The sequence below is a fragment of the Melopsittacus undulatus genome, chromosome 3 (assembly GCF_012275295.1).
Source record: "Melopsittacus undulatus isolate bMelUnd1 chromosome 3, bMelUnd1.mat.Z, whole genome shotgun sequence".
Taxonomy (NCBI): Eukaryota; Metazoa; Chordata; class Aves; order Psittaciformes; family Psittaculidae; genus Melopsittacus; species Melopsittacus undulatus.
This window is the reverse complement of record NC_047529.1, coordinates 32,798,627-32,826,492: the sequence shown is the minus strand read 5'-3', so window position 1 is coordinate 32,826,492 and position 27,866 is coordinate 32,798,627. Positions and strand designations below refer to the sequence as shown.

General features: G+C 38.4%; 1 protein-coding gene across 1 annotated transcript in view; it reads left to right on the top strand.

Moving 5' to 3' along the window:
- Nucleotides 1-7,088: 7,088 nt before the first annotated feature.
- SNTG2 (syntrophin gamma 2) overlaps nt 7,089-27,866 on the top strand; it is a 260,496-nt gene continuing 239,718 nt past the window's right edge. The window contains exon 1 of the mRNA XM_034060916.1: nt 7,089-7,160. Coding sequence (XP_033916807.1) covers nt 7,089-7,160 — 72 coding nt within the window. The remainder of the gene's footprint in view (nt 7,161-27,866) is intronic.

The following is a 27,866-nucleotide window of genomic DNA, read 5'->3' as shown; positions in this document are numbered from 1 at the left end:
TGCTTTTGGGTCTGCTGAGGGTTATTTTTATACAGGTCTGTCTGACTGCCCTTCCTTGTCTTGTTCACCCCAGTTTAGTTATACAGCAACCACTTTTTCATTGCTATACTTACTTAGCCCATACAACTGAAGAGTCAGTGTTAAGCTAAAACAAAACCAAAGTAGGCAATAGCCTCCTAACTCCTACACCATTTTGCTCTTACAGACCAGTAATAGCCCAAGACGAGAGCTGAAAACTCCTGCAGTTGTTAAGTTTGTTAAAAAGCTTGTGGTCAGCTGCTTACAACACAAGGGTGTATAAAAAATACTGGTTGCTTTTGTTTAGATTCACCTAATGTTTGAATTTAAATCATTTGTAATGACAGGAAATGAGCTTTAACCAACACATTACTTGATGATTATATGAGTATGACTTAGAAATTTAAATTTCTAAGAAACTGTAGATATTTCTTATTATGTAGAAATATCTAGAAACATGTACATAAAAGTGTATGTAGAAATATCTAGAAACATGTATGTAGAAGTGTAGAAACATGTATCTAGAACAAGTATATAGAAATATGAAGAAACTTAAAATTACAAATAACTTGGTAAAGGTAGCCAAATGTCTTTGGATAAGTCATTTGGTATGAACATTTGGTACATTTCTTCCTGTTTCTTAGAATACAACTGTATTCCTGTATTCTAACTGAAGAGAAATTTTGAGTTTAAAAGCTAGAGAAAAAATGGATAAAAGTATTAATTTGTGATACCAGAGAAAGTAGCAAATTTTTGCACTTTTACAAAAAGATGAGCAGAAAAGGGATATTACCACTGCAATGAACATTTTCTTTTATTTCCTGTTTTATTTTACTTGGGGACTATTAATTATAGACTTCTAGCATTTTTCAGGCAAAAAAAAAACCCAGCAGTAAAATTCTTACTTTCTTCTAATTGTCCACTTCTACTTTTTTTCTTTTTTTTTCAAAGCATGTCTCTTTTCAAATGCAGCTGCAGCCACTTACCTTTGAAAATGAGAATTGTTTCAGAGTTATGGTATGATATGAGAAGAGAAGGCTGCGTGGAGACCTCATAGCAGCCTTTGAGTATCTGAAGGGGGCCTACAGGGATGCTGGGGAGGGACTCTTCATTAGGGACTGTAGTTATAGGACAAGGGGTAACGGGTTGAAACTTAAACAGCAGAGGTTTAGACTGGATATAAGGAAGAAAATCTTTACTGTTAGGGTGGTGAGGTACTGGAATGGGTTGCCCAGGGAGGTTGTGAATGCTCCATCCCTGTCAGTGTTCAAAGCCAGGTTGGATGAAGCCTTGGGTGATATGGTTTAGTGTGAGGTGTCCCTGCCCATGGCAGGGGGGATGGAAATAGATGATCTTGAGGTCCTTTCCAATCCTAACTATTCTATGATTCTATGATATAGTACAGTTTAGTATAGTAATGCGGCTACATGAACAATCAAAGAAATATATTGCGCCCTTGATTCTGCTCATGAATTACCCACAGATGAATCCATAAATCCATAAAAATCATGTCCATCAGTACTAAAATTATTCAACATACAAGAATATGGATTTTTTGGCAGAAGTAGGCCATGAATTATGTACTCATAAGTTTCTGATTTATTTATTGGTCACCCAAACCACATAGCATTGCCTTTGTTCATTGATTATAGCTTACCAATGCTTTGACTTACAATCAAGTTTACTTTTTTTGTGAAAAATGTTTTCTTTCTTAATTAAATGAATCTTGGCTACTTGCCTACATTCACATGATTGGATAGATTTTGGTTAGCTACTGTTGAAACAAATAATGAATTTAAGCAAACAAACTGTGATATGACAAATAGCTCACAATTAGGCTTATACATTGGCTACCAAAAGTAACGAGTAGAAACCAGAGTCAAAGGAAAAGCTGAAAGGAGCATCACATGCTATCGCAGTGAGACAGGCATTTCCCAAGAAGGAGGGATTTCTATATCCTAGTGCCTGTTTTCAGAACTGGCATTTTGGTGCCAAGCAAACATTGGCTAAAGCTGAGCAGTGGCAGTAGGTTTCCAGAACTCAGCTCTTACCCCTCTCACAAGCTGAGCATTTGTTTGTGCTTTCTTTGGCCACAAAAAACTGTATTCCCTCTTGCATATTGGCATAGCTTCCAGACAACATCTTGGCACACTGCTGCCTGTAGACAACCAGCACACACAAAATACTACAGTTTGCAGAACACCAGCTCCTCCATTTGGTAATACAAGGCAGATTTCAAGGACAGACAAGTTAAAAAAAAAAAAAAAAAAAAAAAGAAATGCTTAAGAACAAGTATTTTATCAGCAGCTGCAAGAAACAGAAGAAACAGTACTAAAATTCTGCCTGGTTCCACAGTGCTGTTCAGTCGCTTGCTTGCCACTTCCTACTCACTTCTTTGCCTCAGCTGGTGATGAGCACTGGAAGTCTATATTGTTGTTATCAAAACTGTTTGCTTTTGAAGAATACACACTGATCAGACCAATAACCCTCTATAAACACCAGCTGGGAATACATCTTTCAGATGTCCAGTTGTTCAGATACCCATTTTTTATCATCTTTCACAACAACCTCCTCAAGGCAGCAATGACAAATTGCTCTCTTGAATAGCCTAGGATGCTGAATTCCTGACTGATGCAGACAATACCCATTCCTGCAATAGTGACAGCCAAAACAGTACTGGTTTTCCCTAGTCAACCCTTGACTAGGCGTACCTGTGCCTCAATAAGGGGGTCAGGAACCTGAAAAGACTTCACCAAAGCTTATTTACTATCTCTCCCACATGCTACTCAAGCAAGTACTGATGCACAAACATGAGATGCTTCTTTTCAATTCCCCTTTCCAGTGAACAGTTGTTCACAGAAAGTTTCTGTTTGTTTGACTGAAGCAGAGCAGCATCTTGCTTTCGTTTGATGTTACAGATAATTTTACTGCCTCTTTCCATTTTGCTACTGCCATATATAGAGTTAGTTTCTTAGCCTATGCAATGAAATGAGGAGGGACAGTGAGCTACTGCATATTGGATGCACATTACAGATTCATGACAGCAAGGAAGTGTTTGTCCTTCGAAACAAAATAACCTACCTGTGAAATCTTAGTGATTTATCACTGTACTTTTAAAGCAGCCTCTGGCACATCTAGTCCTCTGATGGGCTGTCAAGTTGCTGCTCCTCGTAATTTGCCCCTTACATGAGCTTAATACACAATAAAAGAGGCAAGTGGAGAGTACATGGAGGCAGGAGCCTAATACTGATTGTCAGCAGACTAGTGTCTTCCTTACTCCTAAACTGGGGGATACTGGTAGTTAAATGGCAGCATCCTCATTGAGACAGGCAGCAGTTTCTTTGTGCCATGTGTCATTTTTACCTTGCTGTGTATGTGATTTCCAAGTCAGAAACCTGTAACTTGTTTTCCTTAGAAAAGTATGCCTTACTTCTGCATAGCTTTGATGTATTCCCACAACACAAAATTAAATGGAGGAGCATTTATTTTGGTATTAAAATATTAAGTATAATGAAGCTCACAAAACAAGTAAGTTTTACAAAAGGGCCTCTTTTCCTGATGAATATAGCAAATATTAACACATACAAACTAAAACTGGAACATCTGCAAATCTTGGAGTTCATATTAAGACAATTACTTGGCTTCAATAGTTGTGTGAATTTCTTTGTACAGACAGTAATGTTTGCAATATCGACGTAAGACATACCCATATTTCCTGGAAAATCTAGTTATACTATTTCATCCACTTCTCTTCAGAAAGCCTTTAACCTTGACATCTATTAAGCTTAGTAAAATAAATTATTTATTGTTTTAGTGGTAATAGTTCTGTTTCCATTCTTTAAGCCAAGTATTATCTCTGGGTGTGTGTTTGTAAGAATGCAAGCATGTGTATGAAAACAGAAGAAAATAAAGACAGGTCTGTAATATGATGTCTTCCAAATTCAGCAGTTCTTGTCTGTTTTCATAAATGCTGATTTTATTCCAGTTTTTCATGCAATTTGCAATTTTCCTGCTGCCAGCCAAGTCAGATCTTAAACTCCTTGGGCATTACCCAAACTAATGTGCTAACGTCATGAGTTTGTCTTAAAATCAGGGTATATTATTGAAAACATTCAGCATTGTCTTTACTTAGTGTATCTTTGTATGATTAATTTCTTGGTATTTTGTAGATTTTTACAAAATCTCAAAGGCTAGAAGTTTTCAAGCAATTGCCTTATTCCAGGTTATAGGGTTTAATATAATTCTCCGGTGTATATTAATTATATATTAATATATATTAATATAATTCTCTGGTGTAATCCAGAGAAATAAAATCTGTTATCAATTAAATATCTACTATAAAGCTAGCTTCTGTTTGTTATATTAAAGGAACAGTGAAAGCAAAACTTTCTGCAGGATTGAGGATGCTGTAAAATTGGAAAATTACCAACTGAAGAAAGGGAAAAATGCATATAAGCTTTTACAAACTGAAGAAGGCATCAATTCCTAAAAAGCCCATAGGTTTCTTAAGCTGTAAACCTGTTTGTCCCTTGAAATAAAGACATTTATTAGATGAGACTGTCACAAATTAGTTTAGCTCAAATTATGTACAAAATAATGAATTTATTTTCCCCTAATCCTCACCCGAATCATATGCACCCACTTACTTTCAGTACAGCAATACCACAGGAAAGTACAATTTTGTGAAGAGTATGCATTAGAAAAAGAGCTAAGCATTAATATTTCCTTAGTTGATGTTATCCAGTTTTCAGTAAATTCTGTAAATAATTTACGTAATTGTCAGTGTTAAAATAAGCTTCTTAGGCAGTTAAATATTGTGTGCAAAATTTATTATATCAAATTGAAAAAGATTTTTAACTTTAAAAAGTACAGTTTCTAAATGAACAGAAACATTCTAAAAAATAAGGGCTTTCTATTCAACTTATCTATGTAAGTAATTTACCATTTATATTCCCCATATATTAGCATACTGCTATGTCGTTTATTTTGTATTTATACTAACTTGCATCTCCACTTTTTTGAATCCCCACTTATACACCATGTTTATGAAAGGACAGCATGAAGAAGAACCATGAAAAAATAAAAAGTTGGATGTGATAACAAGTTTGCAATTACAGCAAAGCTATTACCCATGCTACCAAATGTCCATTAGGACAGCTACTGTCATTTGCTGGTCCCTGGCAACTCCCAGCCTGTGGAGCCTGGGGCAATCCATATCCAAACAGATTCCAGCTCACCTGGATGGTTTTCCTTTCACTGATAGTCTTTAATCTTAAGCAGAAAGACTTGCACCACTCACAGTGCCAGCACACCTGGCACACACATAAGTTTGTATGATTAGGTTAGGCCTTGAACGATTCATCTCTTCTAACCTATCATCCTGCCAGCATGTTGTCACACAGATTTTTACAGGCATGGAGTGAGATTAATGGCACAGGATGGAATGGGGCAGATTAGCTTGAGGACAAGCTTCACCTCTTTAGGAGAATGGTGCTGCATGGCAAACTCTAAGCCTCTGCACAAGGCAATGACGATTCATGCAGAGATACAGGGCCACAAGCAACCCTGGAGAACAACTGAAACCAGTAGAAAGAGACAGCATGTAGTATTTGTTTATGGCAAGATGTGGTTTTATGAAGTAGTTGGGTATTTTTTGGACAGGGAAAGGAGTTCATACTATGGTAAAGTACAGCTGTGGCAGGCAGTGTTTTGTATGGAATTACCTCCAAATAGAAGACAATGCATGGTTCTCTTGTGATTTACTCCTGTGCTGCCTTTACAAAAGCTTTAAAAAAATTAGGTAGAGAAAAATCATAGAATTATAGAAGAATTATAGAATGGTTTGGGTTGGAAGGGATGTTAAAGTTCTAACCCCTCTGCCATGGGCAGGAATACTTTCCACTAAACCAGGTTAGTCTTTAAAACTAACTTTAGAAAGTTTGGCCAGCTCCATTCATCCTTTTTACTTGTTACATATTTGAGTGCGATAGCTTCTCATCCTTCCATGCCAAGGCAAAGGCTTCAAGATGGAGTACAAGTGTATTTTCAAATTACAATTAGGTAAGAAAACAGAAGGGTGTGTGTATGAAACACTGGTCTTCTTAAATAAACTGATGAGAAAAGTTATGGGCTCTCCCCTCAGAGAAGAAAACTATGCCTGCTCATATAGTAGTATGCCAAGGACCTGACTGAACCTCTTCTTAAGATCAGCCTTAGCATTGCTGCCACAGATCTACATGAAGCTCCCCCAAAACTGATGGCTCAGACCGTGGGCCATGATTTGGAGTTTGAATGGAAGGTGAAGAGCAACATCTGATGACAACGTTCAGGGATGGGGGCTCTTCCTGCCAAAAGACAGATTGCCCCGTGTTGTCTAGTATCAAAGGTACCAACACTGCTCGAGGGATGACAAATAGCTCTTGGGTTTGACTCAGACCTGTGGCAGAGGCCCGCGGGAAGTGAGGGGGTTTGCCGCTACGCCTAGCCCCACAGCTTCCCGTCACTCCGCCCGCCTTCCCCTGGCAGAAGTTCCCCAGTCTGAAGATTTCCTTGAAGGAAGGCTGGGGGCAGCTGGAGTCCAAACCCGCCCTTGCCTCTGGCCGCCGCCCCGCAGGGAAGCGGCACCGGGCGGGAGCCCCGCGGGGCGGCGCGGGCGGGCCGAGCGGAGCCGAGCCGAGCCGTACCTGGGAGGAGCGGGGCAGTGCTCGCAGCAGTACCCAGAGCCCGGCTGTCGGGATGCGGCCGCAGAGGGGAGGGGAGCGAGAGCGGTGGTGCCTTCCCCCCGGAGAAGAACGAAGTTAAATAGCAAGCGCGACTCCACCGCCTTCCTCTCCCCGCCTGGCTCCCAGCCGCAGGGGAGCCCCCACGTCCCTCCCTCCGCTCGTCCTGCCGGTGCCACCGCCCCGCTCGGGCCGCGGGGCAGAGCGCGGAGCGTAGCGGTGTGAGCCTGCTCCGCGCAGCCGGGACACCGGCGCTACCGGTGGGGGCGGGCGCTAGGCAGCCGGTGCCCGAGGCGCCGCGTCCCGCCGAGCCGCCCGTCTGAGAGGACTACGCCAGCTGCATGGGAGGAGATGAGCGTGGCGGGGAAGCAGCCACTTCCAGCACCGCTCGAGCGCCCCGGCAGTCTCCTCGTTCCCACCTGGGCAAGTACCCGCTCTCCCTTCAGCCCGTCCCGGTACCAACTCCCACTGCTGGGCTGGGGGTGCATAGGGTCCCGCCGGCGGCTCTCTGCCTGGAGTGGTGGAGGGATGCGCTTGTGGGAGGGGAGCGGGGCGCGGGTCGGAGGAGGCCGGGCTGTTGTGGTACTCTGCTAGCCCCGCACGGCACCGAGGGGCTCTCGGGGGGACGAGGAGGCTTCCTTCCCGCTCTTGGCTCCCTCAGCCAGTCCCCGGCTGCAGGGCCAGGAGCCGGGCGGACACCGGCAGCCCGGGCGCGGGCGGGCGGGATTCGTTCCTGAGCCGGGGGGGTTGTACCTGCTGCAATCGTGGTTTGCAGCCCGCCGTGACAGGTTGCAGCCTCAGGGTCGGGTTTACCCTCAGGGGGACAGCATTGAATCACTCGGTTTGTCACCGAGCTGCAAGCCTGTGCTGACAAGAAAAATGAGCTACCGAGACGTGTTTAACACCTCATGGACTTTCAGGAGAAGCCCGTGAGGGAGTTGGAAAATAACTTGCTACTTCACGGAAGCATATTTGGAACATCATTTATGAATGATGCCCTCTGACGGCGGTTCTCAGCTGTCCCTGATTTATTTGAAGTGTAGTGGGTATGCTCTGTGTACCTTTCAAAATCATTACACTCTGTGGTTTAATGTGCTGCTCTTGTTGGCAAGTGAAGTTGTTGGAGCATAATCACAATGTTTTTCAGTCACTATCTAAAAAGTTATTCATTGCATTTATATAAAATAGTTTACCAGTGCTAAAGTAACCCTTTAATTTATTCTTTTGTCCTTCGAGCTATTTCTGTTCCCCCAGCCTTGCATTTTTTCGAGGAAAACTGCGTTATTTTCCTTATGTTTTATCCTGTGTTGTTCAGAAGGCATCTCCTTTCAGCTGCATGCAAGATGACTTTAAAGATGTGTTTCACCTCACAGTGAATTCCTAACTGCTTTGAGCCTCTGTAATCGTAAAGCTGAGAGAAAACATTTGGAAGATGCAAGTGTAGGAGCAAAGAGTAGAGGATACCAGGCATCATCAGTGTGTGACAACTGCATGGATATCTGTGGAAACAAACTATTGTCCTTTTGCACTGTATGCACTGTGCATCTGCATCTCTCTTTTTATTGTGTGTGAAGAGATGCAAGCATTTAACATTTGGTTTTTTAGAATTTCTGTAATTCTAAAGGAAGTAATCAAATTAAACCTACTGCAGAATCCTGTGTTTTAAAGCTGTTCCACAGCTCTTAATTTGTAAGACCTGTTCCTGAACTGTAAAAATAATCTGTGCAGCAATTACCTAAAATATTAACAGCTGAGTAGGTTGTGTGGCAGTTCAGAATATTTCAGCATTAAAAGTGAGGGATAATCACTATCATTAGGTGAAATTTATGACTGGTGTTCTCGTGGCTGTGTTAAATGTACACATTTAAGGTCAACAGGATGTGCTGTTCCTGCTGGTGCTCATGGGACTTCTGCCTGGGTCCGAAGTAGATGCTGAATGAATGGTGAACTCACCTTTTGGACAAGAGTGGTAGGAACTAAAGGCTTGTGGCTGTATAGTTTGCCTGAACCCTAAATGAGAATAGTGCCATGAAACTGAAGTTTTGGTGGGCTGGCTGTTTCCAATAAACACAGACAAAAAATGTAGCCTGACTTTCCAGTTTTAAGTAGAGGTGTGCAGTTGAAAGAAGACATGAATATATAATCTTAAAAAAAAAAAAAGCAAAAAAAAAAAAAAGCAGCTGTATAGACTTTTAAGTTAAATAGGGACATCTTATGGCAGATATTTATTTAGGTGAGTTCTGCCTGGCTCTGCAGAGATGCCGTGTACTCAGCCTCTGCAGAGAATTATGCTTCAGACATCGTAAAAAATAAGGACTTGTTTTACAATTAACAGTGTGATAAGTGCTTGACTTGCACTTCTTGAGTTATTTAATAGTATTGGAATCTAGGTCTGTCTGCCTTGCAAAATAAAAATGTATATTTTAATATTGGTGTATTGACAGTGTCTGTTCCCATTTTTCTCAGAAATAAGGTATAATAACACCAGTTATTATTAAACTTTACATATTGCATATTAAGTCCAATTCATTGTTTGAGATTGTGGTAGCTAGGCAGTCTTAATACTTAAATGTACCAGTAATTTTTAAATTTTTTCTTCCTCTTCAAAAGGATGACAAATTAAACACTGCTCCTTGGAAAGTAACTCTTAATTTCAAGACAACATGCTACATTTGAAATCCAATACTATAGTGTTTTGTAGGCTTGTATTTTTAACACTAACAACTCTTTTAAGAATGTTTCTTGTAATGTATCTATTATCTTATTGAAATGCAGTTATGTTCTGTTCTACAGAACTGAAGTTTCAGTCAGACCTTGTTTCTTAACTTTTGCGAGTCTTGCCAGTCTCAGTATCATTTCTGTTACTTGTTTTCTTTGAGATCAGATGCATATTGTTATTGAGCTGATTTCAGAAAGGAGCATGTGCTTCCTCTGTAGTGAGATTCTTGTTCTGAGTTCTCATATAATTTGTCCTCCTCTTTGCCCTTAGAGATACTCAAGAGATCAAATCTCTTAGGAGTTGTTACTTGCTATGTCAGAGTGCCTGTGCCATGATTTTACATTAATTTTATGGTTTCGTTGATCTAGTATGCATTAGGTACTGTGGTTTTTGTTATGTTGCTAGAAGCATGAAAAGGAATGGTAGCCTTACAGTCACTCTTACTGTTGATATGCCAGGATTATAAATGAAGAAATAAAAGCATATAGCTCTTTCCTATGTATTAATAAACCTTGCCACAAATTATATAAGTTTGTTTTTTGGTTTTGGGTTTTTTTGTGTTTGTTTTTTTTTTTTTTCAGAACAGGGACTATTCTCTTAAACTTCTGTTTCACATATTATATCTAGACTTTTTTTTTCCCCCCTCCCAGCAGAAACCCAAAGGAAAAGTATGATATAAAACTTTTTTGAGTAGTGCTCTTTTCTAGAGTTACCCAACTTGTGTACTCAATAGGAGGTGGAAATACAGCTCACGCATATTTTCGGTTCCTTTCTGCCTCTTCCCCTATGTCTATGTGACGTAAATACTTGGATAGAGACACTAATGTAACTATTTCCTTTTGTTTGTTTTTGGAAAGCAAGTCCTGGGACATTGCTGTTTTTTTTTCAAAGCAGCACAGAAGTTTCCTGGAAGTGAACACTAGGTGTCGTGTTACCACAAACATCCGTGTCTGCCCTTTTCCCTGCCTATTTTTTCAGGGTCAACATTTAATCTTGCCATCTTCCTCAAATAGAGGACCACCACTGACATTCCACACCAGTATTTTGGTAGGCTTGGACTGCATTCGTTCATACTGTATGTGGCTGTAAGAATCTTCAACTTTACTATGTTTTCTATTAAAAGTTAGATCAGTACTAATGTGGCATGGATTTCAAGACTATTGCCAAACTTTGTCTACAAAACAAATTCCACAAGGCAGATCAATAGGATATACTTATTAATTGAAGCTTTTCCTCCCATACACTCACCTTCTATTAAAATTTCTTACTGGACAAAATCTGAGTTCAGAAACTTTTGTGAAGAGGTTTTGTCTCCTGATTTGGGGATAGAAAACACAAGAAAACAGATGGCGGAGCTCCATGACAAGGAGGGGGTGTCCATGTATTCTGTTATGTGAATCCTAATAATTACTTTCCAGGGTAAATTTTGTGGACTTCCCACTAACTGGGGAAGATATTCTCCCCTCCCCCCCCAAAAAAGTTTGCAAAATTAATAATTTCAAGATTCTATTAAAGAAACTTACCAAGCACTTAGTAAATAGTAGAGTATTCAAGTGGCTTCCTTACTGTCACAAAACTAATCTGAATCCTGCTTCTACCTGTATATATATGCATGAAACAATTATTAATGTGATAAAAAACCGTCAAGCTTATGGCTTTAACATCTTAATGGAAATAAGACTTGTAACAGCCTGCTGCTCTGAAACCCATTGTCTGATCTCAGAAAAAGAACAGCACATTGGTACTCTTTTTACACCTTAGATCTGTCGTTCCTATTGTAAGTATCTTTTTTTCCTGATGTTTTAAACATTTTATGAGATGAATATAAATAGAATCACTTTCACTTGGGAGTGCAGCGACTGCCTAGAGTAGAAATGCTAGAACAGCTTAGCAGAAGGAACAGGGCATGACCATATTCCTACAACACTGACATCTAATACTGCTTGTCAGTGGCATCACAATAATAGAGACAGCAAACACAAATCAGACTCATTCAGATTGAAAGGGACCTTGGTTGGTCCATGAGCCTAACCTTCGCTGAAAGCAGTGACCATGTTGAACTTGGGCTGAGTTGCTTGGCTTTTTTTTTCCTATTGGATCTTTAAAACCTCCAAGGATGGAAACTTCACAACCTCCCTGGACAGCCTGTTCCCTTGCTGGATTGTTTTCATGGTGAAGCAGGGAGCTGCTGTTAGCTCCCCCCAAAAGCCACTTCGGTTTCTTTAGGTTCAAGCAAGCCCAGCTTAGCCTCTCCTTATAGGGGAAATGCTCCAAGCCCCTGACCATTTTGGTGGGTATTGGTTGGACTTGCTCTCATTTGTCAATGCATTTCTTGTATTGTGGGGCCCGTAACTGGATGCAGTCTCATGAATGCCAAGTAAAGAGAAAGGATTACATAGATTGCATCTCCGTTGTTGCTTATTCTGTTAGCCTCATGGCTGGTGGCATGCACTGGCAACTCTGTACAGCCTTCTGTCCACCAGCACGGGAGCATCCATGGTCTTTTCCATTATTACTCTCTTCCCTTTACACTCCTCTGCCTCCATTGTCTCAGAGCAAAAAAAAAAAAAAAAATAAAAGCGGATGGCTAGTAAAAGTGGCTCTTCTTTTCCTCCATTAGTTAAGAATGAATGCACAACTTCAGGGGAATTAATCACATCATTGTAGTTGCTTTTTTGTGTGATGTTTTGTTGTAATTCCTTTCCCCCTACCCCCCAAAGCAGGGGAAGGTTATTGCTGACTTTCATCTGAAGTTAAGATTAATTTACTATAAAAATGGTATGTTAAAGTAGAATCATAGAATCACAGAATAGTTAGGGTTGGAAAGGACCTTAACATCATCAGGTTCCAACCCCCCTGCCATGGGCAGGGACACCTCACACTAAACCGTGTCACTCAAGGCTTTGTCCAACCCAGCATTAAACACCACCAGGGATGGAGCATTCACAACTTTTTTGGGCAACCCATTCCAGTGCCTCACCACCCTTACAGTAAAGAACTTCTTCGTTATATCCAATCTAAACTTCCCCTGTTTAAGTTTGAACCTGTTACCACTTGTCCTATCCTATCACTACAGTCCCTAATGAAGAAAGTACTTGGAACAATTCGGTGGATTTGCCCTCCATATGACTGATGAAGCTGACAGTTAAAGCCAACTGAGGCCCAAGATTGTGCTTCACTCTAGACACCCTTTGTCAGTGACAATCACATAATACAGATATGTTCTAAATATTTTTGGTAATTTTTCTTAAAAAATGGCAGGCTCATTCTACCAATTTGAACTCCTCTTTACCTGCTTGTCTGAAGAAGAGTGTAACTCCAGCAAGAGGTCTCTTGCTGGAACTCTTCTGCCACTATTTATGTACAACAGCAGGCAGATTTCTGTAATGAAATTTGCGAACTCTCTGAAGGATATAACCTTGAAGAGCTGGAACCCTTTAGCACAATTTAATCAATATTATCTCATTTATCATCTCCTTGTGAAGTTCAGATTGTAGTAGAAACAAAATGCATTTGTAGTATTTAGAGAAGTTCTGAGCAAGAAAAACAATGCAAAAACTCAGTTGTTTTGTGCTGTATTTTAACAGGTACAGTGCGTGCTCTACTGTATGACACTATAAAACCATTAGCCTTATAATGCTTCCCTCCACAACATCAAACTTGCACAACTGTTTTATGCCTATTGTTTTGGGATTTTTATCTTTGCACAGTTTATATGAGACTTCTGATTCACTGGGTGAATAAAAGGTGAGGAGAAACTTCCCCCTTGAACAGGCAAGTTCTGTGTAATGTGATCTGCTGTGCAAAGTGCATCCAGAATAGCTTTTTTTCAGAGGCGGTTATCATCCACACTGTAAACATGTTTCCAAGACTCTGAGCAACCAAATTCCATAGCACTTCTTTGATCTAAAGCTGCACTTAGGGTGATGTGTGGAAGAGAAGCTTTGACTAATTTGTTGAGGACCACAGGAGCAGTCTTATCCAGACAGACAGAATCATAGCCTTTCAGTGACAAATCTTTATCATCAGCTCTCAGTGATTGTGCCTTGTCACAAAATGGCATTTTAGTGGATGTACCTTTTGATATGAATTCCCTTTTATACGCCCAGCTTTGCAGAGGCCCATCAACAAAAGCAAAGAGTTCAAATGGGGCTCAGTATAGTTCAGCACATTTTTTGTGATGGACTCTTTCACATAGCCAGTGGAAAAACATGTATTATGCATGCTGGTGGACAAAGCTTCCACAGTGCAATTACTGTGGTTCATACTATTTACAGTTTTTAACATCTAGCATTGGATAAACTGTAAATAGTAGTATACTGAGTTTGAGAGTACAGTGTGAAATGAGTGAGTGCATTATGGTTCCTGCTTTACCAGTGGAAAAGCTGAAAGGAAGAGGTTTTAGTTAAAGTTTTGTGGTTTTTTTTTGTAGATTTGGATTCTCACCTCTAGATTTGGATGTTCTGATGACATGATGACCCCCCCCCCCCAACGTTATATAAAGTTTTCTTCTGTATCTCAGTGAGATTTATTTTTTTTTTAAGGATGCATGCATATTTGAAAACTGTTTGTCACAAGCATGTGTTGCCTTTGTCCTCTCCAGCAAACCTCTTCAATAAATAGGTTAAAGACATAGATTTTTTATTTGTTTTACTGGCTGCAGCTAAGACATAGATACTGCAAGGAATTTGTAGGCACATCTTTCCATACAAAGCCCGTCTTAATATTAAGTCATGTTTTTAGAAAGACTTAAGGAATTAATCATAGGTGGTGTTGTGTTAATAAAATGCAAGTTTCTTCTATTCTGGTAAAATATTCTGCTCTTCAAACAAGGATTATAATCTAATTTTATATGAGGTGTCTTTTCATCTCTTATTCTTTCAACATATCCCACTGTCTTATGCATCATTTTTTGTAAACGTAGCATTCAGATGTTCTTCTGCCACCCCTCATGAGCCCTGATGGAATGACAATCTAAGGACATACAGTAATGTGTGCTGTGTGCTTATTTCCAGAATACAGTTGAAGCAGTAAGTAAGCATATGTTGTAGTTCAGTCTGACAGTCTTGTTTTGTGATGTAGCTGTAGCTTTTTATAAAATCTTTTCCTTTTCTAGTTTTGAATTGCCAGTATAGTTATCAGTTGCATCAACACACTGGTTTATGCAATTATTTATTGTACTTTTCATTGAAAAGATGAATTAATTACTAAGGCATCTGGTGCATCATATGGTGCATATGCTGGATGTGCTAAACAGAAGAGTCTTTTTTTTTAAATATTAAGAGAAAAAATGACGATAATAAAAGGATTAGACTTTGTAGTGTTCTTTGAAGAGGAACTTTATTAAAACTTCCAATTCAGTTATTTTGTGAAATTTAATGATCTTGTGATCATTAAGGAAATCTTTGATTCTACTGGAACAAATGTGCATACCTCTGTGTTTTCACTCATAATCTGTGAAAACTAGAGGGGGGAAGAAAGACACTGTTTTCTAAAAAGACCTTTATTATACATGGGTTAGTTATATGATACTTCTAAGTGATAATCACAGAATAGGTTATGGTTAGTACATATAGTTACTATTCATAAGGCAAGAAATTTCTATTATTGTCTAAAAAAATTGTATATCCTCCAATGCTATCAAACACTCAGTGGAGATCTCAGTCTTCAGATAACGTATAGGTAATAGATACCTTTCAACCCCTGTATTTAACTCCACACAAACCTCCAATTTCCTTGATATATTTAAGACAAACTTCACATTCATTTTACATTACAAAATTACAGAAATCTACCATGGCCAAAATTCCCAGCTGATGGCAGAAATTGCATATGGGCCAGTTTATTCACTGTTTAAAGTTATACCTGTTTGTTCCTGATTAAGTGAATTTCAATCTGTATCACCCTTTTTACTTCTAAAGTTTCAGAAGATAAGGCTTAAATCTACCCAACATACCTTCCATTTGAAAAAAAAAGTTTTAAAAGTTTTAAACAATATTTTTTGTCTTAAATGTGACATTAAAGAAAACACAGGATTGTGACAACTCAATTTAAGCAATCGAGGTTGGAGATGTAAAAGAATGTGTTAGTCTTTAGGGACTTTCAAAAGTAGCACAATCTCTTCAGAAAACACACAGAATCCAACAAGAAAGTGATCTTCTTTAAACATATCTATCTTAGGAATATGTAGGTGCTCCTAAAGAGAGGTCGTCTGTGAAGCAAGTCTGAAGTCTGAATTATCAAAATGCTACTACAGCAACCTACTGGTGAGAATTACTTAGATCTGATTTGTATGCACAACCCCAAAAAAGCTTTCTGTTGTTTATGACAGTCAGACAACATAAAATGTAGCTTGGAAAAATGCTTCATTCTCCTGACTTTTTCTACCTGTAATTGAACCTTTAGAGTAAGAAAACAAAAACTAGATTTGTACTCCCTTCCAAGGGCAATCTTGTAGCAGTTGGAACCATCTGTGACTAATACCCTTAAGAATATTTCTTTCATATGTCAGGAAAAGAGGAAAAAATGGGTAATCTTTTACTGACTTCCAGTCAGGAAAAAAGCCAAACCAACCACAATTAACAATCTGACTGTATGTTTTTTGTCACTCTCAATTTTTTAGTTTACTGTGTGACTAACTGTCCTTATGTGCTGTTGTGTTATTCTGTACTTCACTGCTTTCTGCTTCTCCTTTATAATCTTTGCATTATCCCTAAAAAAACCCCCAAAACCTAAGAAAAAAAGCCAGGCTTTCTCATTAGCTGAACATGTAATCTTTTAGACGCTCCATTTGACAGTTTCTCACACCAGTTGACAAGAAGTAAACAAAAATGAAGAGAGGGGATTTTTTTTTTAAGAACAGTAACATTACAGGGTAGTTATTAAAGGGAATAGATGTGAAAGTGAGTAGGCAGGCAAGTGTTACCTAGACTTCAGGGAGGACTGGGCTGGTTTTTTTTTGGTTACTTGTGGCTGTATGTAAGTAGGGAAAGTCCATACTTAAATCTCTGCTAGCTCTGTTTCTTCTTTTCAGCTTTCAGCAGTTTGACAGACTTTTATGAATGTCAGGAAGGTTAACTAATGTCTATTTGCTGTAGTTTTCATAGCTAAATATAATTAAATGTAGCAAACCTGCTTGAGTTGACTCTAATTCTAGTGTCATTTTAATCCGACCAGGGTCAATCTAATTCTGTTCCACAAAAAAATATTGCTTCATCAATTTATAACACAAAATGAAGACTTAATCTTTTAAAATTTATAAAATTTCTCTTCTATTAGTCCAATATGTGATTCATTATCAAGTGCCACAAAAAAAGTGCCAAGTGTGCTTCATGTGTATTTTTTAAGTAATTAATGTTAGGGCTCTCTGCTCTGGGAGAGCTATAAAAATGTTTTTATATTTTGAAACTTAGCTCCAGATTGTGCTGCCTTACAGAAGGTATGAATTAATGCAGCATATCTAGCAGAAGTAAGATAAATAAACCTAAAACAAACCCACCAACTTATTGCCATGGTTTAATGGCAGTGAAGTGTGAGATGAGCATAATGTAGTTCTATAATACTGTCTTGGGTGGAATTTGTAAGTGGTAAAAAGTAGATTGTCTTGTAGAGAATGATTATTTTTCAAGTACTTTTGTGAAACTTTGGCAAACTGAGGCCAGACAAGAGAATGTTATCAGTATAAATAGAAAAACTCCTAGGGAGAAAGGATTTTTTCCATTTAAGTAATCAAAACATTCTCCAAAATGAAAGTGTGAGCGAACATTATTTAGGTGTAAGAATAGTGTTTCTCTATGACTGATTTGTCTGATTATAGTCTCTGTTTTATTTGTGGTGCTGATTTTTCATTAGGAGAGCTTCTGCTCACTGAGAACTAATTCTCTATCTTATATTTAATTGGACGTGATTTAAAAGAAGAATCCAATCATTAGTCTATGTACTCTCTATATTTCTGCAAGAAATACTAAAAAGTATCTTCTTTCTTAAATATAATGGAATATTATTGTCTTGAACATTGTTGTATAGAATAAAGATTTAGATACATTAATTGTAAATTTCAATTTTTAATATTTACAGGTCAAATATCTTATGGAACTGATTTCATGTTCTTATGTGAAATTAAGGTGCTTTCACTAATGAGCTCTACAAATACTTTTATGACTGTTTCAGTTAACTGGAATATAACAACTTGTCTTAATTTTTTGTCTTAACAGTTCTTTCAGTCTCTTCACTGGTGGTACAGAGTAAGAGATGATTTAGAGGTACAGCCACACCTCAGGGACTGGGAGTTTGGATGTGGTCAAGTAACTGCTGCAGAAGCAGAATAATAGTCCATTCAGGCTGTACCCTTCTGAAGATGATTTTTGGTATAATTTCCCTTATGTAGTTGGGAATTACTGGCTACCACTGATACTAAGAAGGCTGTTGCTTAGCTCCAAGCACTAAAATGCATTTGATCATATTGTTAAACTGTTAGCATTTTCCTTAGCCTTACTTATTCCTAGGCAAAAGAGCAGTCTTCTGGCCAATATCCAGACTGTCACTTGGGACCATTCCTGCAGGCATCAAAATTGTGGTTCATGTCTTCTAGGAGAGCAGAAGCACTTAGATTCACTAATAAGAGTTCTGCCAGCTGACCTGCAGGCCCTCAGCTGCTTTATTTGCTTGTATAGATGCTACTGCTTAGACTTGTCCACTATAGCTGTCTTGTTTGTTATTTTATACTAACCTGCTGTGGTCAGACATGTTTGAGAGCTGCTGACCCTTTTGTTCAGGGGAATTTACCACCAGTGAACTGAAAAAATGACTTGCATAAAACAGTGATGGAAAATATTCCATTCCAAAGAGTCTTTATTTCCTCCTAGAACATGTGCATTAATATTTTTTTTGGATTAGGGACATGGTTTTCAGGCGAAGTTCATTATCATTCATATTTATTGCCATGTAGTCTGTGCTGTGGTTTGGAATGCACCAAAGGTATATCCTATGCTGGTAAGGAGCAAAGCTGAATATAAGTAGATTTGTGTGGTAGGACAGAGGGACTGAACAATTCACATTATATGTGTCTCTGTGGTTTTATTTTGGATTAACTGTAACCTGATCCTGTGGACTGAATGCCTGTTAGTGGCTCTCCCTGGAGCATACCTCCACCTCAGGTGCCAAGACCACACTACAAAGCAGACCACAGCATGAAAAACGGGAATGACTGGGGGACATTTGCTTCAAAAATTTACTCCTAGTGTGAACTAAAATGCTGAAACACAAGCAACCAAGCTGAATTTCTTTCAGATGGAACTAAACTGAAATGCGTTTGAAGGATGCACCTGATTAACTGCAGCAATTAGTGAGGGTTCAGTCCATGAAACCATGTTATAGCAAGTACAGAATAAAGCTTCCCCAAAACACCCATGGTGTAGGAGTGTTGCATTCTTGACGAAAGCAATTTTTCTCTGCAGATCTACTTCTGTGGTAATGCATTGCTATTCTGTCTGGATATAGGCTCAGTAAATTCAATTTGATGTTTTTATATTCCAGATGTGATTAAAAGATGCAGTCTTCTTATTATCTTTGTCCTCATTGTCTGCACTTTCTCTCCCTATCTCTCTCTCCAGTAGTGTACAAATGAGGAGAGTACCTATCTCTTCCTTGCCTTCCCCTGCTAAGCCCTCACTTTCCTTAGAATATTTATGCTGTAGTGTAATAAGTAGCACTGTAGATCAGGCTAAAAGAATAAATGTTGACAGCTCTTTCTTTTCCTCCTTCTTACTACTCCTTCCCCAGTTCCTCAGATTTGAGAGGGTGTGATTTGATTACTCTCAAATGTGCTATGAGAACTAAGATGGAAAATACTGCCTCACTTTGCAAATTCCCTTAGTTACACAAAGTGAGAAACTGTAGAGGAAAGAACTTCTGCTGCTTGTTTTGCTTCTCCGTGGACTGCAGAGTACTCATTATTACTTGGTTCTTTTAAGAAGTGAGGCAAAGCAGTTTAGTGAAAAATACTCCAGGCCATAGGCATGGGTAGTCTTTAAACCATGCAAAACACCCTCTTTTTTTGCTAGGGAAAATTATTCTTCCTATTAATTCATCAGGAGAAGCTAAAATAAACTAAAGATTGTGGTGAGATTAGAATTAAAAAAGACTCCAAAAACCTTTTGAAAAGAATATTTCAGGTGCTTTAATTCTGGTTTAAAGCATCCTTGAAAAAGAGATAACACCCACAACCTAGCAGTAATAGAGGGCTTTTTCTGCCTAGAAAAAGCAGTATAATACAAGCTCCCAGTGCACTAATGACTTAATTTCTGGTTATTCTTAGTTTCTGTTACAGGTTGTCAAGTCTTGCTCTTTGTATCTTGAGTATCTTGAGTCTTAGTCTGCCCACAATTTGATTATAATGTTAGTGAAGAGAAATATGACACAAAGCTTTTTCACTGTGGATCAACTGAATGGCAGGAGAAAGGACATTTCTAATTTTATCAAGTTTAAGGAGAATATACATCTCTTCTTCATGCACTGACTGTGTCTGTTTATGTACATTCTTCTTTATTTTGTCAAGTTTAGTATTGTACTTTGGTTAGTATTTTGCTCTGCTATTCTTGCTTGTGTACTGTGGGACCGTACTTCTGGTGGGTAAGGACACTACCCCTGCTGCCTCACAGTCACCCTGAGCTTCCTTCTTACCTTCCCTGGTGGAGCAGCCCACTCTTGCTGCTCCCTGGCACCTGGAGATGCAAGTTGATCAAGATCAGATTGAGTTGGTTAATTGGCTTTCCTTCACTCCTTTGGCTTTACTCCTTAGAGGCTGCTGTTACTTCATTTGATCTTTGCAGCAGGATGTTTCTTTTTTGCAGCAGCATTTTGTGTATGGGAAGACTGTCAATACATCTTCTGTAGTATAAACAGCATCAATCTTCTCACTTTGAATCATGTGTTTTCTTTGCTATGGACTTTTTCTAGTTGGCCCATATCTCTGTAAAAATTGTTTATGGAACTCAAACTGTGGCCTGGTCAATATGCTAAATCGAGCAGGATTACTCTAGGTTTGTCTCATGAAGTACTCGTAATTACACATCCTGGAGCATGAACTAGATGATTGGCTTATGTTTGGCTTGTGATTTTCCCTAATCCCCCATTTTCTTTTATGGAAATAAAAAGTTCCAATATTTTTGTATCTGTTTTTGTTAAAAGAGTTTTGTATGCTTGACTCTGTTGTTTTATTTAGCATCCAGATTTACAGCCTTTTTGATAGCAGAATCCCTTCATATAATTGCAAAATGAATACTATTCTGTGCTAATCGTCATATTCTGGGTATTATTAACAGGTTCACAACTGAATTGATCATGAAAAAATTTAAACATTTAATCATTAATTCTTTTTTATAGCAGTGATAACCGGTTAAAATATGAGTTGTAGCTACTTGTGTGATTTCTGTCTAGCATATTCTATGAAGAATATTCAGAGGTATAGGCACCAACCAAGCCCACAGATTTGCTATCACTCGTTTACTTGGTATATGTGAGAGGAATGGGATTACTAATTGCTGTTCAGGTTATTTCATGAATTGTATGGGAGAATTATTCTGTTTAAATTGCTACTTAATTTTTCTGCAGCAAAGTACACTGGGAAATTTGTGATTCAGGAATTGGAAACCTTTTAAGAGTTGCATGCCATATAGCATGCTATGTACACCCACATATATGTGTATGTGTATTTTGTGTGTTTTCCTGCTTTGCCAGGCTGGAGCTAAGTTTCAGTCTGATCAGGGAGAGTCTGCCTCCTAAAAGTAAGATATCTGAAATATCTAGATAGTATGTGAGGTTATGATTCCCATATACAATGTTCAAGTTTAGAATCTCTATCCTTAGCAAGTATTAACATTCTACAAAACATTTCTGTGAAAAGAAAAAACCTGCTTGTACAGTATTTCAGAGACATGTTTGTTTCCAAAGTACTGTGTCATCATTTACATTCACATACCAGAATAAAATCTGAAAAGATTCATATCTTTATGTAGGGCTGCTTTAACATCCTGATGAATTTAACTACACTTTCAATTTTGTAATGCAAATTAAGAGGTGCAATAAAGCAAAGAACTTTGTCTGGAAGGCGCAAGATGATCTCTGCAAACTGTGAGACTCTTACAACCTGGGGAAGAAAAAAAATCAAACAATGTGGGTCTGCATAATAAAAGGGTCTTGAAAAAGGTGTGCTACACTCCAGGTTTGTTGGCAGATTCTGGCATAGGTTCATGATGTTGCTCATATGAAAACTGGATACCTGTGTTCACTATTTAATTTAGAGGACTCTTTGGTTCTACAGAGTATTGGTTGTGAAATCTTAAAACCATCACAAAGTCACTGAACAGTTTGTATCACCCAGTTCCAACCCCCTGCCATGGGCAGGTACACCTTCCACTAGACCAGGCTCACAATTTGCATTAATGACTAAAGTTTAATTATTCTTTTTTCATATTCATACTTACAATAATTATCACACCACATGGATCGTTACACTGTTGTGGCAGCAAGGTTTTAGATCTGCTGGATCTCTTTAATATAAATGCAATTTCTGGGGATGTATTAACTTCAGTGAGGGTGCACAGTATATAAATCTGTATAAATTTTTGAAACTAAACTGTCAAACTTATTTCTGAGTCTTGTTTTCCCTTGTACATGAGTGTGCCTATGCATATTTTATTTTTTTTCTGCCCACCTTACCCCTCAGTAGTACAGAGACAGATTGTGCTTTGCATTTATGAAGAATTTCAGAGAACATGTTTTTATGTTCCATGAAGCGTATGTAATGTATATGAATGCAATCATTTGTAATGCATATGAAGGCTGGATGTAAATACCTTAAAGAAACGTATGTGAACAGTTTATTTTCTGGGCTCAGTTTTCTAGCATAGGAGTAAACAGCACTTAACAAATTCTGAAAAGTTACTTTTTAAAAAAATGTTGTGCAATTCGGATTTTTATGTGAAATTATGTGTAATTTCAAAAAAGAAAAAAAATCCTCATCTTTTACTGTTGCAAACAATAATTAATGCTTAATTTGTTTGGAGGATTTCTTTTATTGGATATGGATTTTACAAAGATCATTAGTTCCACAGAGTGAAATACATACTGAAAAGTTAATTGTATGATCATTATATTCCATAAATTTGTAAGCAAAATAGACAAACCTCTCATTCTTCCTGTTTCAAAGGACAGTTTTAAATGTTCTACAAAGTGCTTCTCTTCTATAAATCCTAGCTGAGAAGGATAATTTCTTTAGGATAATTTAGTATGTTTTTCTATGCCAGGAAAAAAGTACTGTTAGGTTTGGATGAGGACACTGGGTTTTAGAGATTTGACTCATTAGCTGTAGACATCTACTAGTTGGATGTTAGACATGAGATCTCACATCCCAGCTGGCTGAGGGCAGCTATGGCAGTAGGTTTACATCAGGTTTGGTAACCTGTTCATTTAAATGTTGTACCCTCATAACCTGAAGTGGTATATACAAGTGTTTTTTCTTACTGTTTGGCATTCCTCAACCTTTGCATAGCAACTGCTGGTTGTTTTTTTTCCTAAATTAACTGTTTATGAGGTGGGCTCATACTCCAAGAATCACTACTTTTTTTTTTTTTTGTATCATTTTAATTTTTAAATTTGGTTGAAAGAGTTTGGAAAATGAAACAATTGTTCTTTTACTTTCATTCCTTCATTCACCCTTTCAGTAAAACATCTTGCAGTCTTATACTCTTAAGATTATGTCATCTTTTCTCCCAAAGCCATGATTTTGTCTTTGATCCCTGATCTGAACCTGAAATTACAGATTTTTTTTTTCATACGTTTGGGCTAGACTCTAGCAAAAATAAGCTATTCTTTGTGTTTATAAACACAAGAGAAATATTTATTAGTGTTCAAAAACTCTGAACTAATGTCCTGGTTTGAGCAGTAGCAGTCATTTTTCTCCTTCTTGGTAGCTGGTGCAGTGATGTGTTTTGACTTTCGGGCTGGGAACGGCTGCTGATAGCAAGTATGTTTTGAGTTACTGCTCAAATGTTTGGTTTTGTCCAAGGCCTTTTCTGAGCTCATGCTCTGCCAGGGAGGATGGGGAGGCTGGGAGGAAGGAGAGGCAGGACACCTGACCCAGGCTAGCCAAAGAGGTATTCCATACCATAGCACATCATACCCAGGATGTAACCGGGAGAGACTAGGAAGGGCTGGAGCTCTGGGGGGATGGAGGAGGTATCGGTTGGTGCTTGGTCAGGCAGGGTGGGGTGAGTTATGGGTTGGTGGCTGGTGAGGTGTTGTATTCTCTTCACTTGTTATTTGCTTTATCATTATTGTTTGTAGTAGTAGCAGCAGCAGGAGTGATTTGTGTTATACCTTAGCTATTAAACTGTGCTTATCTCAACCCGTGGGGGCTACATTCTTTGGATTCTGCTTCCTAACTCTTCGGGAGTTGGGGGAGCAAAGGGGGGGAGTGAGTGAATGAGCTGTGTGTGGACTTGGTTTAAACCACGACAACTACGAACAGTGGAGGCTAGTCAGTGGATATTAGTGTTTGTTACCTACCTCTTCCTCTGGGAACCTCTTCCTTGCTGGGGATTAGCAAAGCTTGACTCTCAGTAACTCCATACTCTCAAGTGTTAGATGAAGTCACTGGGCACCAGAAAATGGAGCTTTACACAAGTAAGTATGTGTTCCTGCATTCCAGGAAGTCTGGTTGGCCAGTGTCCAAGAGTGCCTATGTATTGATGTCACACTTAGCACCTTCCCAATTACATTAAAAACATTTTAGATTCAATATACATTTTGACTCTTACATTTGAAAATAGTAATTATATATATATATTCATAAGATGTCCTATTCTGCAGCAAGTTAAACATTTTCAGATATAGGTATCATGGGAAGACAAAGCAAGTTTTTGGCGTTTGTTTTTCAGTTTGTTTTACCTAATAAGTTTAATTTGGTCCATTAATGTTGGGCAGACAATGTCACAAATAATTTCTATTTTAGCTGTTGCATGGGCCTACATTGCAATGTAATTTATAGTAATTGGATTATTGAATGACTATAATAGTTATCAAGAATTGAAGTAATAGATATAGGCAGAGTAATTTCATGCATTTCAGATGAGATTATATTACATTTAGGATAGGTCATAAATGACTCCATGACTTCACCAGTTTTAATTAACTTTAATATCTAAGACGAAAAAAGAACCTTGGTAAATTGTCAAACCTTGTAACTTCAGTTGTTATTTTACAGGTAGAGGTTTTGCATGCAAAAGATTATATCTTTTATTTTTTTGACATATTTCCTTTTCATGGTCTTTTCAAAATGTTATTCTGGGCTGTCCTTGAAACAGGAGTGGGAGGTCTGCTGGATGGAGATCAGTTCTTTGCAAATCTGCCAATGACTTTTCTGTTTGGGAGATGACTTGTGCTGAAGCTTTGATGCATGCATTTTGATGTTTTTTTCTGTGAAAGCAATTTAATGTGCAGCTTGAGATCTATGTAATAAAACTGACAATTTGTAGCAGGACTTGTATTCCCTTTCCTAAACCATGGAAACTCGGCCTAAGGTAGTGCTTGCAAAGTAGACCATGCAGTGCTTGTCACTGCTGTAGTACTAGTTACTGCCCATGCTAATTTCTTTCCCTCTAAATTAACGTGTGCATGCCACTAAGTTTAATATTTTCACAGGTCTGACTTTGTTTCTTTTAGACTTCTGTGTCATTTACTTAAATCACTAATGTATGCAAGAAAACTCCTCCCAACATGGCAGAAATCTTCAGAGATGCTCATTTTAAGCACAGAATGGCTCTGTACTGTAATGGCTGTACCATGCTGTCAGAAGTTAGCCTAGTTGTGCTGAAATAGTTTAATTTTCACAACTAATAGGTTATTTTAAATATAACTTCCTTTAAGGTTGAAAGGATATCTGGATTCCAGTATGGCATTTCACAAAGCCTCTGTGCCTTCAAAACCAGAAGCAACACATTCTGGTGGTGGCAGTTGAGGATCTGAACCCTGAGGGTTGAGCTGGGGTGTTCCTGTCCAAGACTTAGGAGCCCCATTTGGGCCCAGCACAGCACCCTCTGTCCCCATCTGGGCCATGCTGGCATTGGCTGGTGTCAGCTTTACTTCTGGCTTATTCTTTGGGTTTCTTGGCTTGGTCTTGGCTTGCACCTTTGCCTGATGCTGCTCCGCAACACCTGGTGCCCCCTGTGCAGGAGCTGACTGTGGCACTTGGCCACCTGCCACTGTTGCAGTGGTCACCCAAGGCTGCGTTTAGTCCTGTACCAGCTGATGGTTTTCCTCAGATAAGGTATAGAGTGGGAATGGCAAGAAAGTGGTATTGATTTTGTTTACATGTATAGAAAATAGATGCAAAAAATGCAGCTGAAGGGATGTTATTTTCTGCCCCAAAGTGCATTATATTCTCTGAAGTCAAAAATTTCAAACAGTAAGAAAAGAAGTGAAGGTTTATAACACAGAGCTTTATTAAATAGCCTGCCATTTGAGTAACCTTTCAGGAGTCTGTTTGCTGTAACATTTCTCATGTTCATTATTCCTGACTAAATAAAAGAATGTAGATTGTAATAATAAGTAATTTTTGTAACGTAATCAAACCATTTCAATTTGGAATATGTTTCTTTTGGAATTTATGGACAACCCATTACCATTTTGGCAAGATGGATTTATTATTTCTGGCTCCTCTGATAGGTGTCATGTTTCAAGTGATAATGAGTCTGTAACTTCACTTGGCAATTTGTTTAATGATCTGATGAGTGTAATTTTTTCCTCTGCTAGGGATGCTAATGTACCCTACTGGAGCTTGAAGTGCTGCCTCTTGTTCTGTCATTAAGAACAAATGAAATTAATAGATTCTGATTTTCTTTCAAATCTGTAATGGTACGTTATAAAATAGTTGTCAACTCCACCATAAAAATTTTCTTTCTAATGCCTCTGTGCAGTCTGGTAAAGGTCTGATAAAAAGACAATAGTAGCTGGAGATGAGGAGTCAAATTAGGAATATTTCATCTTTGTGTTTCCATAGAGAAGCTACATTCCTGATTGTAAATCTCCTGTGTTCTGAAGCAGGATTGACCAAAATCTAAAGGAAAGCAACCTCTATGTTTTTTGTTTGGTTGGTTTTGTTTGTTTAGGTTTTTGTTTGTTTGTTGTTTTTTTTCCTCATTTAAATAATGGAAATTGTACTCACTGAAATTTGCAAATAACAGAGCCTGTCTGTTTTGATCATTTCGAGTTGTTTTTGTAGGCAGTAACACGCTGACTTGAAAGTTCACAAGTTCATCATGAAGTAGGTTGGGAGACGGATGCAGATGAGAAAATTTAGGACAAGTATAGGGTAGTGTTTGATTTTCATGGGAGCCCAAAGTTAGCATCATAACTAAAACCAGTGCTATAGTGTGTAATATTACTATTTTTAGCAGGAAATTAATTCTGAAACCTAGTAATGTCAGTGATAATGTTATATTAGTAACTAGTCTCTCAGTGAGGGGTAGCTGTATGAACAACAGATAGAGTATAGGCTTGTATGTTTTTTTCAGTCTTTTTTTTTAAGTCTTGTTATTCAAAGAGCATCCACATTTACACTGGATGTTCCTTATCCATAGCCACCATAACAGATGTAGTGCAGAAATCTTGAATCTGAAGCCACAACTGTGATTGCAGTGTCTGACTAACTAGCAGTGTAGAGGTCCCAAAAAAGTCTTGCCAAATAGTAAAATAGTTATTTTATCCTGTGTGGAGGAGCTACACAGTCCTTATTTAAAGTCAATTAATATTTTGAAATCAGTTATATGTAAGTAAGACTAATGTTTCCTGTAATTAATAATACAACTCTGCTGAGCATGCAAGTACTTTTCAGAACCCCTGTAATCAATGAAGCTTGGTTGAATACTCAACCGAATTATCGTCCTCTTGTCAGGCTCATAAGGCTTTAATACTAAAATAAAGAGGAGAAAGTCAGAAACTAGTTATAATAGAGGAGAACTTGAAGCTGCTCCTCAGGACTTTTGCAATAAGTGACAAATAAAGGGATTATATAATTTTTGAAGGCTACACTTTCTATTAGCACGGCTCTGCAGTCATGATGTGATTAAAAGCTGAAGACTACAGCTAGCACTGAGCATGTATAAGCATCTGTAGCACAAATAAGTGCCAACTAGTGGCTCTGAGATGACACTAATTTATGGATTTCAGGATTACTGTCCCACATGTTGCATGTAAAAGAGGCTACAGAGCAAGGAATATGGTTAAGTAGGTGCAGATGTATGAAAGGCATATGAGAAGTCCTGTGATACTCCTCCAGTGAAGGTGATGAGAGACTGAGAAAGCTTTTTAAGCTGGGTGTTTGTATAGACCCCTACTCTCCTTTCTTCCAAGCT